At 38.7% G+C, this 13,893-nt stretch overlaps 2 protein-coding genes across 9 annotated transcripts in view; one reads left to right on the forward strand and one right to left on the reverse strand.

The window, feature by feature from the left end:
- BCAR3 (BCAR3 adaptor protein, NSP family member) overlaps nt 1-6,042 on the forward strand; it is a 221,575-nt gene extending 215,533 nt beyond the window's left edge. For all 8 annotated transcript variants that reach the window (XM_061411154.1, XM_061411153.1, XM_061411158.1 and 5 more), the window contains 2 exons: nt 1,824-2,036; nt 4,912-6,042. In XM_061411154.1, coding sequence (XP_061267138.1) covers nt 1,824-2,036; nt 4,912-5,090 — 392 coding nt within the window. In that variant the 3' untranslated portion in view covers nt 5,091-6,042. The remainder of the gene's footprint in view (nt 1-1,823; nt 2,037-4,911) is intronic.
- Nucleotides 762-13,893, reverse strand: part of FNBP1L (formin binding protein 1 like) — a 137,104-nt gene continuing 123,972 nt past the window's right edge. Inside the window, exons 15-17 of the transcript XR_009735352.1 lie at nt 6,470-6,521; nt 2,902-2,972; nt 762-1,769 (exon numbers count right to left, since the gene is read on the reverse strand). The gene's annotated coding sequence lies outside the window, so the exon portion shown is untranslated. The remainder of the gene's footprint in view (nt 1,770-2,901; nt 2,973-6,469; nt 6,522-13,893) is intronic.

Genomic DNA, 13,893 nt, shown 5'->3' on the forward strand with positions numbered 1-13,893 from the left:
ACTGAGGTACAGGCATCTTTTCAAATTAAGGGTTTTCTCCAGATACATGCCCATGAGTGGGATTGTTGGATCATATAGCAACTCTGTTTTCAGTTTTTTAAGAATCTCCATGCTGTTCTCCATAGTAGCTGCACTAATTTACATTCTCTCCAACAGTATAGGAGGGTGCCCTTTTCTCAACACTGTCTCCAGCATTTATTATTTGACTTTTTGATGATGGCCATTCTGACCACTGTGAAGTGATACCTCATTGTAGTTTTGATTCGCATTTCTCTGATAATTAGCAATGTTGAGCATCTGTTGTGTATTGAGCATCATGTATCTGTTGGCCATCTGCCTATTTTTTCAGGGGGCTATTTGTTTTTTTGCTAGTTGTATGAACTGTTTGTATATTTTCAAAATTAAGCCCTTGTTGGTCACATTGTTTGCAAATATTTTCTCCCATCTGTTGGTTGTCGTTTCATTTTGTTTATGGTTTCCTTTGCAAAAACATGTTTAATGAGATCCCCTTTATTTTTACTACCTTGGGAGACTGATTTAAGGTAACATTGCTATGATTTATGCCAGAGAATGTTTTGCCTATATTCTCGTGTCAGAGCTTTATGGTATTGTGTCTTACATGAGTTTATTTTTGTGTATGGTGTGAACAGAAGTGGTGAATTGGCATCCTTTTATTCCGGTTCTCAGATGGAAAGTTTTTAGCTTTATGGGCTTGTTATATGTGGCCTCATTATGTTGTTGTACATTCCCTCTATATCCACTTTGTTGGGAGTTTTTTTTTTTTAACCATAAATGGATGTCAGATCTTGTCAAATGATTTTTATGCATCTATTAAGATCAAATTATTTTTCTTTCATCTTATTAACACAGTATGTCATATTGATTTGTGAATATTGAGCCATCCTTGTTTCCCTGGAATAAATCCCACTTAATCAATCCATATGATCCTTTTAATGTATTGTTGAATTCAATTTGCAAATACTGGCCTATAATTTTCTTTTCTTGTGGCATTATAAAGGTTACAGTCCTATAGGATCCATGGGCATAAGCCCCTTTGGCCCTCAGAGCTAGGCAATGTGTAGTGTTCTAGAGGTAGCTGGATAAAGGTATAAGCTCTTTTCTAGGATATATCAGTGAGCTGGAGCAAGGCAGAGACAGCACACAAGGACTGCATCATCTATCAGCTTCCATTTGCTGAGGGCCTCCTAAGCCCTAGCTATATGCCAAAGCAGAAGCCTGTCTTTCAGGCTAAAACTTTAATATTGGCAAATGAGCCTAATTTGCATAATATCTAGGCACCTCTCAATTGGCTGCCTCTGTACTGAGCCCTGGATCAGGTGAGTTCAAGCTTGTAAGCCCTTTAAGACCTGTTTCTCAGACAATTATAGCCTTGGGGTCTTACAGACAGGTACAGTGTTTGAGTTTCAAAGTTAGATGTTTTGGGGGTTTGTATCTCAGGTGCTGGTCTTAAAAGTTGCAGTGGTACACGTGGGGTTCAAGCCCTTTGCTCCTCAGGTTGAAGCTCCAGGTTTTGAGTTCCCTCCTGACTGTGGATCACTGCCCCAGGAGAGGGTTTATAGTGTGACTGTCTCCCAGCCCCTCTTACCTGCTTTGATGTGGGTCTTCTCTTATTTGCACAATGCAGTCTTTAGGATTTTTCCCAGAGGAAGTTGTTCCATACTTAGCCATAGATTCACTGTGTCCACAGAAGGCGGTAAGCCCAGGACTCTCCTACATTGCCATCTTCAACTGGAACTCTCTGCATTTAACTTGGGGAAAAAAAACATGATATGGAGAACTTTACCCCTGCCCCTGTTTTTCAGAGTCCACATGTGTTCCCCCAAACAATGTATCGGTCCCACTGCTGATGCCTCTTGTGACCTTAATGGAACGTGAGGCTGTCACTTTTGAAGGAACTGACATGTGGGAAAAAAACGATGAAAGCTGTGAGATTATGCTGAACCATCTGGCAACGGCCCGACTCATGGCGGAAGCTGCAGACAGCTACCGGATGAATGCTGAGAGGATCCTGGCCGGTAAGAGCTGGTTTTGGTTAAGCTGCTCTCTGCACAGTAATTGGAATGAAGGAATGAAAAGAGCATCAATGCTCTCAATTAGAAAAAGACCAAATAGGAAAGATTAAGACCTGGGAATTCCATTTCTTGTATTACTTATTCTTAATTCCTGACTTAAGGATCCTTCTCTCTTCTTTTGTGTCAGTGTTATAAAGAAAATAGAGAAAGGATCAAGAAAGAATTTGTCAGTTTGTTTACCATTAGTACCACTAATAATAATAATTAGAAAACATGATGGGCCCACATGAGGAGTTAGGGTCCTATTGGACTTATCTATATTCTTGTTTCTTCCCAGACACACTGGGACATGAGCTCCTCTGCTCTTGGCATCAGAGGGTCTACCATAAGCCAAGCCTCTGAGATTGAGAGAGCTTGGAGAATAGCAACACAAGTACACTGATCCAAACTTGGGTTTGGATTAGTGTAACGTGTGTCTTCAGGAGTGGCCAGCTAGGCTAAACAAAGAGGGGGACAGAGGTGGGAAGGCCTTCCATGTAGGACTGTGGCTGAGGAAGAGCCAGTGAAGGGTTTTAAATATGAGAAGATGTTATCACATGATTAGGTTTGTTTTCAGTCTGGCATCTTTGTGCAGGAAGGCTGGAGGGCTGAAGCTTGTAGGCAAAAAGACCACTTAGGAAGCGAGTACAAGAATAAGGGCCTTGTCTCTTCACCACTGTATAATTTTTAAAACTCTTCAAGGACCTACAGTTTGATCCAGAAGGTTAAGAAATATATGGGGCAGGAGAGGCCTAGTATTTTGACCTGAAACAGAATTTGGGACTAAACAACTTGCACTATGTCTGCTCTAGGTATAAGCAATACATACCTGTTTCTTTTCCTCAGAAAGTTCAGCAGGGTTGGCAGTATAGGACTCAGATGCTAATTATAGGAGCTTCCCTGGTGGCTCAAACAATAAAAGCATATATAATTCAAGTCAGTAGATATTATTAGAATGCCTGCTTATACAAAACCAGTAAGTATATTACATTAGATGTTCCCTAAGCCAATGTATCAGGGTGGATTTTGAGAAAAGTATGTTTTAAGCTGTTTTACAGCAAATCACCTTAAAGGTATTTGATACTTCTCAGCTGATCCTGCTACAGGTTTTCACAGCAAGTTCTTATTGCTGGAATTAACTGTGAACCCAGTAAGGGCAGAAATTTGCTCACCGACATATCCCAGTACCCTGCCCAGGATAGGGGCTCAAAGCAGATTAACTCCATGAATGGAAGTTGTCATCTGGCCTCTAGTTGGTTATCTGCCAAAGATATTTTGGCATCACATGAAGAATGAAATAGAAGGCTTCTGTTACCCTTTCCACCACCAAGAGACTATGATTTAGATGCTGGGACTATATTTAATGACAGAGCCAACTACTCCAGCAGTAATCAAGGATGAGAAACATCTGCCTGTATGACTCGAGCTAGAGGTTTCCCCTGCTCTAACAGAGCTGACTGAGAGCATCCTTGGCCATAAGTAGAACAGATCTCTTACACAGAAAAGAGAGTTAAGAAATGGGCCCAAACATATGATTGTTAACTGTTTCTTGACAAAGGTGGCAAGGTAATTCACTGGATAAAGTAGTCTTTCAACAAATGGTGCTAGAACTATTGAATGTCATGCAAAAAAAACCCTTCAATTTTACCTCATAGAATATACAAGCTAAACTGTAAAGCTTCTATGAGAAAACATAGAAAGTCCTTGTGTCTGGCAAAATTTCTTAAGCCATAAAAAGCATGAACTATAAAACACTGATAAATCAAAATTTTACATTTTGCTCTTTGAAAGACATTATTAAGGAAGCAAAAAGGCACACCACAGACCAGAAGAAAGTATTTGGCAAACATACATCTGATAAAGGACTTATTATCTAGAATATAAAGAATTCTTACAACTGAATGAGAAGAAAAGATTTGAATAGACACTATACCAGAGAGGATATACAATGACAAATATCTATATGGAAAAATGTTCAAAGCATTAGTTATTACAGAAATATAAGATTAAACCATGGTAAGATGCCAGCACCACTATCTAGAATGACAATAGAGTTCACAACTGGACTCTTCATTATGTTACTGATGAGAATATAAGACGTATAGACATTTTGGAAAAGAGTTTGACAGTTTCTTTAAACATATATTTACCATATGAGCCAGTACTTCCACTTCCAAAGATATGAAAACACATGTCCATGCTAAGACTTAATCACAGATGTTCACATTATTCATAACAGCCAGAAACTGGAGACAATCGAAATGTCTTACCACTCAGTAAACAAAATGCAGTATATCCATATAACTGAATACTACTCAGCAATAAAAAGGAATTATTAACAGGCAACAATATGGAATAATATCAAATTTCTAGAAAAGGCAAAATAGCAATGGAAAGCAGATTAATGGTGTGGGGTAGGTTCAGGGATTGACTGAGAAGAGGTACTAGAGATTTTCTAGGGTTCTAAAGTGGTGTGATGTTTATACAACTCTATAAACTGTACAGCTAAAAAAAGGGTGAATCATGCCAAGTAAATTATAAAGCTTTAAAAAAAATACTTGAACACTCCTGCACTACTACAACCCATGGTGGCTTGTGCGCACAAATTTTATTCTGTCATAGTGACTTAGTTATTCTTTCTCTGAAGTTGCTCAGATCCTTGGGGGTGGGGGATGGTCTCCCCTTCCTTATATAGAAAGATCCTATATTTTTCCTTGAGGGCATTTTTTAAGTTCTCAGAGATGTTCATTTTGATCTTACTTTAAACAAGCAAGTTTTCAGTCTATTTTCAACACTGTTTCAAGCAGAACTGAAGTTTTTTTGGTTTTGTTTTTATTAGGTTTTCAACCAGATGAAGAAATGAGTGAAGTCTTCAAGACTGAATTCCAAATGAGATTGCTTTGGGGCAGCAAAGGTGCACAAGTCAATCAGACAGAGAGATACGAAAAATTCAATCAGATTTTAACTGCCCTCTCACGTAAATTGGAACCTCCTCCTGTAAAGCAGATGGAGTTTTGATAACTCTCCAGAGAAGCTTAGGATATAATTTCAAGCTTATCTACTTTCTCCTCAGAGAAAGCTTATCATTTGATAAAAGTAATAATGTGCAAAACTGACAATATACAGCTTTTAGTATCCACAGGATATTAAACATGTAAATTGCACAGAGCACACTTATTTATGAATTGTTTAAAATTACTACTGATTTTAAAATAAATGATAATTTATTAAGGTAACTGTTGCTAATGTTGATCAACAAATTTAAGTGAAGACCCAGCTATATTGGCTGGTTGCTTTCTATTACTGAGGTATATGACCATTTCAGTTTTAATTCCATGTCAGATAAGTGTAAATAGAAGAGTTTAAAAGCATGAAACTGAAGATATCAGTTGTATGATATTCTCTAACTAAATATGAAAAATGTAAATAGTCATATGAAAATATATCTTTTTGTGAAACAACTGTATCCAGTCTCTTTCATACTAAACAAACAATTCATTGTAGTACAATAATTCTACCTCCTAACTCCTTGGGGCACCCTGTTCCCTTGCCACCACATCCTGATAGTAAACCAAAATCAAGAGAGTGGTATAGAAAATTTAAGGTATCTGGCTTAGGGGACAGGGTAAAATAGTGCTATAGGTGGAGCTGACCCCAGAATACCTACAAGTTCCAACAGACGCTCTGGTGCTTGCTGGCAGCTGGACTTCAGTCAAGTTAGCCCTCAAATCCCATGTGCAGCACAGCGGCTGGTATGCAGTGGGCACCAGATGCTAGTGTGCTTCACCACATTATTTCACAATAAAGTAGCTTTTCCTCTAGCTGATAAGTATGAGTTTTCTAGGTTTTTTGACTTCCCAAAGGGGATACTTTCTAGTTTAACAGTATCTGTCTCAATTTTTTTCTATTGTAGAATTTGAATACAAGTCTTTAAAGTATCAATAATAAACTTCTATCACTCTGCCACCAAGTGTCACTTAGCGATCTGCTTTTTCTTCCTGTCTTCTAAATAATATGGGGATCACACAAAATAGTTTTATATCCCACTTTTCTCCAAGAAGTTGTGAAAATTTCTCCAGGGTGGCCTTTGAAAAAAAGGATTGGTTCCAGAGGTTACACTATAATTTAACCATCACTCTATTATCGGTAATCTTAAGTATGTCCACCAGAACTAAGTACAAAGCTCTCATGTGGTCTATTTAATGGAAATATTAGTTTCAAATCCTGGACTCTGTATTCTCATTAATACAGCCTAGAATCATGAAGCCCTTCTTCCAGTTTTTAAAAGCCATCTTTTTTTTTTTTTCCTGAAAACACCAAAGCACACTTCTACTTCTGGTGGTATGGGGGTTCAGATGCTCTTAGAAATCCCTCTAACTAAATTTTCATAAACATACCTTTTAATGCACTGTTAAGCTTCCCTTGTGGCTCAGCTGGTAAAGAATCCGCCTGCAATGTGGGAGACACAGGTTCAATCCCTGGGCTGGGAAGATCTCCTGGAGAAGGGAAAGGCTACCCACTCCATTATTCTGGCCAGAAGAATTCCATGGACTACAGATCATGGGGTCACAAAGAGTTGGACACAACTGACCAATTTCCACTTTCACTTCACTTTCAAGTTTGACAGAATGAAAAGGGAATCCCTAAGAAATAATCTTCTACTCCTCACCTCACTCATCAAAAGGAACAGCAAATTTAAATAAACTCTGTAAAAGGAAGTTAAAGACCCTGGGTAGCCCTAAAGGCAAATACTGACATCAACTCAACGAATGGAAGACAGTATCTTAAGGGAGCTGAACATGAAATGCCTCCATTAAGTAGGAATCCTTAAAGGATCCCTGTTGGCAAGCTGGAAAAGAAATAATTTGCCGGAAAAGAGAGGTTACCAGGGAACATTTACAATAAGAAAAATAATTGTAATGATAATGGTCTTTGGCGAGGATTTGCAACTACAAGTGAAAGTGTTAATCACTCAGTTGTGTCCAACTCTATGCGATCCCATGGACTGTAGTCCACCAGACCCCTCTGTCCATGGGATTCTCCAAGCAAGAATACTTGAGTGGGCTGCCATGCGCTCCACCAGGGGATCTTCCAACCCAGGAATCAAACCTGAGTCTCTGCAGGGAAGCAACTATAAGCCGGTCCTCAAATAGGTCTGGAGTAAACTTGACAAAATTTATAAAACTCAAAACCAAGAAACTGATTTACAGTGGTAACCACACACACACACACACACTATATATATACATATATATATATATATATATATATATATATCAGAAGGCAATGGCACCCCACTCCAGTACTCTTGCCTGGAAAATCCCATGGATGGAGGAGCCTGGTAGGCTGCAGTCCATGGGGTCACTAAGAGTCGGACACGACTGAGCGACTTCACTTTCACTTTTCACTTTCATGCATTGGAGAAGGAAATGGCAACCCACTCCAGTGTTCTTGCCTGGAGAATCCCAGGGACGGGGGAGCCTGGTGGGCTGCCGTCTATGGGGTCACACAGAATCGGACATGACAGAAGTGACTTAGCAGCAGCAGCAGCATAACACAAACAGAAACAGTGTCATGAAAAATAAAATGCTGGGGGGAAAAGATTTAGAATCCCAACAACTTCAGATACTGGAATTATCCCATTTTGAATGCAAAGCATTCATATATGGATTTGTATAAAGAAAACATGAACTCAAACAGGAAATGAGTATTTAAAAAAGGATCAGATTTTTAAGAGAAACTAGGTAGACCCTTTAGAAATGTATAATAATGAAACTCAAAACTCACTGGATGCTAATAATAAACAGAAGATTAGATCCAACTGGCTTCCCAGGTGACACAGGGGTAAAGAATCCGCCTGCCAAAGCAGGAGACACAAGAGATGCAGGTTCAATCCCTTAGTCAGGAAGATGTCCTTTGAGTAGGAAATGATAACCCATTCCAGTATTATTTCCAGGGTTATAAGAACAGTCATGGGGTTGCAAAGAGTTGGACATGACTGATTACACTTCAAAAACATATCGGAAGACCATGGCCAGAATACAGCAAAGACAAAAAAAAATAGGAGAGATTAAAAGTGAAAGTTAAATTGCTCAGTCATGTCCAACTCTTCACAACCCCATGGACTGCAGCCTACCAGGATCCTCCATCCATAGGATTTTCCAGGCAAGAATACTGGATTAAAAGACCTGAATAATTTGTAATAGAATGACCCAATGCATCTCATCAGAGCTCAAGAAGGAAAGAGAGAGAGAGGGGAAGGAATTCATCCAGAAGAGTGGGCAGAGAAACTGCTAAGCTTATAGGTATATTAAGGCAAACACTAAAAATAGTGTCTACTATGTGGGGTTAAAAAAAGTCAATTAAAACAGTAGCACAAACCAGGAGTGGGGTGACTAGTTACTAGAGTTTTGATAAAGTACTAATTACTCTTAGGTACTAATTAGCTTTAAGTTTTAAGTGAGTATGCAAAGTATCAAGGGTAAATACTACAAGAACAGAAATTATGGTCCAAATTTCAAACTAGTAGAGAAAAAAAAAAATGGAGAATACCAACAAGATTGCCGGGAGAAATATAAACAACTCGGATGTGCAGATGAATCACTTTAATGGAAGAAAGTGAAGAGAAATAAAGAAACTCTTGATGAAGGTGAAAGAGAAGAGTGAAAAAGCTGGCTTAAAACTCAACATTCAAAAAACGAAGATCATGGCATCCAGTCCCATCACTTCATGGCAAAGAGGGGAAAAGTGGTAACAGTGACAGATTTTATTTTCTTGGGCTCCAAAATCACTGCAGACGGTGACAAGCCACGAAATTAAAATGTCTGCTCCCTGACAAAAAGCTATGACAAACCTAAACAGTGCATTAAAAAGCAGAGACATCACTTTGCCAACAAAAGTCCATATAGTCAAAGCTATGGTTTTTCAAGTAGTCATGTACGGATGTGAGAGCTGGATCATAAAAGAAGGCTGAGCGCTGAAGAACTGACGCTTTCAATTTGTGGTGCTGGAGAAGACTCTTGAGAGTCCCTCAGACAGCAAGGAGATCAAACCAGTCAATCCTAAAGAAAATCAACCCTGAATATTCACTGGAAGGACTGATGCTCAAGGTGAAGCTTCAATACTTTGACCACCTGATGTGAAAAGCTGATTCACTGGAAAATACCCAGATCCTGGGAAAGACTGAGGATGAGATGGTTGGATGGCATCACTGACTCAATGGATGCATTTGAGCAAACTCTGGGAGATAGTGAAGGGAAGCCTGGCCTGCTACAATTCACAGGGTTGCAAAGAGTCAGACACGATTTAGCAACTGAACAACAACAAACCAAAAATATATTTAAAGAGACATAAAAAAGTGAGATGAATAGCAGGCACAAAGACAGCAGAAATAAGTCTGAACTTATCAATAGTCATTATAAATGTAAACAGACTGAACCCTCTAGTTAAAAGTCAGAGGTGATCAACTAAATTTACAACAAAACCACTCTATGTATTTAAAAGAGAAATAAAGCATAAAAATACATAGAAATTGAAAATTCACTTTCTAAAAAGGTCAGGATAATTATGAAAGAACAGGGTATACTTTGTGAGAAGAATGTGGTGGCTTACTGAGGTGCTGGTAGTGCTTTTTTGCCTGACTTAAAAGTTACTGACTTTCTAATAACTTAAGCTGTACATTTATGTTTTATACATTTTCTGAATATTTTATCATAACATGTTAAGCATTGCTTAGGAATATTTGTATATTGTTGTATATTGTCACCCTGCTTATTTAACTTATATGCAGAGTACATCATGAGAAATGCTGGGCTGGATGAAGCACAAGCTAGAATCAAGATTGCCTGGAGAAATATCAATAACCTCAGATATGCAGATGATACCACCCTTATGGCAGAAAGTGAAGAACTAAAGAGCCTCTCAATGAAAGAGGAGAGTGAAAAAGTTGACTTAAAACTCAACATTCAGAAAACTAAGATCATGGCATCTGGTCCCATCACTTCATGGCAAATAGATGGGGACACGGTGGAAACAGTGACAGGCTTTATTTTGGGGGGCTCCAAAATCACTGCAGATGGTGACTGAAGCCATGAAATTAAAAGATGCTTGCTCCTTGGAAGAAAAGTTATGACCCACCTAGACAGCATATTAAAAAGCAGAGACATTACTTTGCCACAAATGTCCGTCTAATCAAAGCTATGGTTTTTCCAGTAGTCATATATGGATGTGAGAGCTGGACCATAAAGAAAGCTGAGCACCGAAGAATTGATGCTTTTGAACTGTGGTGTTGGAAAAGACTCTTGAGAGTCCCTTGGACTGCAAGCAGATTCAACCAGTCCATCCTAAAGGAAACCAGTCCTGAATATTCATTGGAAGGACTGATGCTGAAGCTGAAGCTCCAGTACTTTGGCCACCTATGTGAAAAGCTGACTCACTGGAAAAGACCCTGATGCTGGGAAAGATCGAAGGCGGGAGGAGAAGGGGATGACAGAGGATGAGATGGCTGGATGGCATCACTGACTCAATGGACATGAATAAACTCCAGGAGTTGGTGATGGACAGGGAGGCCTGGCGTGCTGCAGTCCATGGGGTCACAAAGAGTCAGACACAACTGAGCGACTGAACTGAAGTATCAGAACTTGGTGAAGAAATTTTTTAATGTTATTCTATTAAAAATCTGAAAACCACTGAAAAGAAGTAAATGAAGGAACCATGCTCATCAACTAGAATATTCAGTATTAGATATAATTAGTTCTTAATATGATCTATAAATTCAATGCAACCCCACTCAAAATTCAATAGGACCTTTCAAGCTAGCTTGATTAAGCTTTTTCTAAACCTGCAATGGCTAGGAAGTCAAGACCATCAATGGTTAGGAAAGTAAGACAGATGGAGGAGGGTATCTGTTCTACCAAATATAAAAGCTCATGATTAAAATACACTATTGACTGGAGACAATATTAATATGTTTTTAGAGAGTGATACTGTTAACATCAGGGCTTCCCTGGTGGCACTAGTGGTAAAGAACCCACCCGCCTACCCAGGAGGCATGAGACACGGGTTTGATCTCTGGGTCAGGAAGATCCCCTGGAAGAGGAAATGGCAACTCACTCCAATAGTCTTGCCTGGAGAATCCCATGGACAGAGAAGCCTGGCAAGCTACAGCCCACAGAGTTGAAAAGAGTTGGGACATGACTGAGTGACTTAGCATGCATGCACAATTAACATCACCATGTGAAGTGGTTAGAGCTTAAAATGATCCAGGGTTCATTAGACAACTTGTGACTATCATTACCATTTACATTTTGCACTCAGGTTTTTGTTCCAACCCTATGTATATTATAAATGTACAAATTTTCAAAAAGGACACAGAGTGAAATTTTGAGTGAAGAAAAATTTTTCAGTGAATCTTATGCAGATACAGATACTTTCTCTGATTGGCTGAGCAACGTATACACTAGTGTCACAAATGACAGTTCTTCAGAATATAGTTCTGATTCAGATGATGTTGAGTATTAGACCAACAAAGACAAAAAAACTTCAGTGACTGATTCTGATACAGAAAGTGAAAATGAAACTCACAGTGCTGGAGAATGCTCCTTTGCTTCTGCAGAAGAGTGGATTGCAAACATTTCATGAAAATTAGACTTTACATGTATAACTACTGCATGTAATAACCTGCAAAGTGTTAGTGAAGTAATTAATTATTGGCTGGGCCAAAATAAAAATCGCCAGCCATAGGCATTCATTTCTGCGAAATCCCCTGGTCAATAATGAGTTAAATTACAGTAATCAAAAAAACTGTCATTAAAAATTTGATATATGACAGGAGCATAACATTGCCACTCAGTGGGGGAAAGGATGATTCTTTAAATAATTCTTGAACAAATGGTGAAGCAAATGAAAGGTAGAGGAGATGGTTCCTTACCTCATATGCTGAAATAAAATCTAGATGAATTAAAATACCACATGTGAAACGCAAAACCATAACACTTTTAGAAGAAAACACTGGAGAATATCATTTTTACTTTGAATCAAGGAAGAATTTCTTAAAACTAGATAGGAAAGCATTAAATATGAAAGATTCATCGATCTACATTAAAATGAACTTCTATTCATCAAAAAATAATCCTAGACAGACTGAAAAAACTGAAAGATAGCAGCAGCACATAAAAATAACGAAGTATTAGTATGGCAGGTAACCGCCAGGATGGCCCCAGAGCTTCCCTGCCACCTGGTTTCACACCCTTGTGTTGTCCCCTCCCACATATACCAGGGCTGGTTTGCACATCTGAGATTAGGCTATAAAAGATTGCCTATTCTACCTTGAATTTTTCTCCTTTGGATCACTCACTAAAGAAAGCAAGATGCCACACATAGTGATGAACATCCCTATGAAGAGGTCCACATGGCAAGGATGATGTGAATGATCTTGGAAGTGACTCTCCAGTCCAGTGTGAGTCAAAGTCTTGAGATGATTGCAACCCTGGTCAGAACACCCATGAATAAATACAGATACCAACCTAAGGAAAAAATGGGCAAAAGATATAGAGGCCTTTCACAGAAGAAACACAAAGCTAAATATGATGGTCAACATTATCAATAATCAAGAAAAAGCAAGACTATAATAAAATGCTATTTTACATCCATTGAACTGGAAAAAAAAAAAATGAAGTCTTACTCCTAAATTGTTGGTGAGGATGGGAGAATAAATAACCCTTATACATTAACTTGTAGGTCTGTAAAAATGTTACAATCACTTCAAGGGGAAAATGTGGCATTCCCTTTTTAAATTAAAGATAAATATAACCCATAACTTAGCAATTCCATTCCTAGCCATAGATCTTAGAGACTTATATTAGTAAACATGCACATGGATGTACATAAGAGCACTGTTTATTCTAGCAAAATTCAGTAAACAGACCAAATATCCATCAACAGGAGAACAGATAAATTCTGTATATTTATATAATGGAATACTATACACAGTACACTGAACTATGCATAAATATGGATACATCTATTAAGTGGAAAAAGCAACTCTCAGAAGACACCATGCAGGGGCTTCCGTGGTGACTCAGTGGTAAAGAATTCACCTGCCAATGCAGGAGACATGGGTTCGATCCCTGGTCTGGAAAGATCCCACACACCATGGAGCAACTAAGTCCATGGGCCACAACTACTAGCCTGCACTCTAGAGCCCAGTAACTGCAACTATTGAGCCCAGGTGCCACAATTACTAAAGCCCAAGTGCCCTAGAGCCTCTGCTCCACAAGAGAAACCACCACAATGAGAAGCCCGTGCACTTCAATGAAGAGCAGACCCCTCTCTGCAACTAGAAAAATGCCCACATAGCAATGAAGAACCAGCAAAGCCAAATAAGTAAATAAATAGAAGATACTATGCAATATTCAAATATACTTAAGAAGTGGGATGTTAATACATAAATCACTATGAACGAATGAATTAATGTACAAATCAATGTGCAAATCAACTAAAATAATCCCCTTTACTGTTTAAATACACATAAGTTTATCAAGCAATAAAAGTGGTACATCAATCACTAATAATTTCCATAAAATAATTAAAGTTGGGTTGGTATAACTTTGTTGACTACCACCAACTAAATAATGCCTCCATGATTTAACACAGGGCTGCAAACTCTTCCAATGACTTCCCCTTCCTGTTGCTAATTATTAATTTACTAGTGTACTACCTGGCACCCAGAGACAGTAGACACGCAGCTGATCTCCGTCTCACCTCACTGGTTAGAACAGTACCATTTGGATGCAGGCTGTATGCCAAGAGCCAGTGGCAGGAG

Source organism: Bos javanicus, chromosome 3, assembly GCF_032452875.1.
Source record: "Bos javanicus breed banteng chromosome 3, ARS-OSU_banteng_1.0, whole genome shotgun sequence".
Lineage (NCBI taxonomy): Eukaryota > Metazoa > Chordata > Mammalia > Artiodactyla > Bovidae > Bos > Bos javanicus.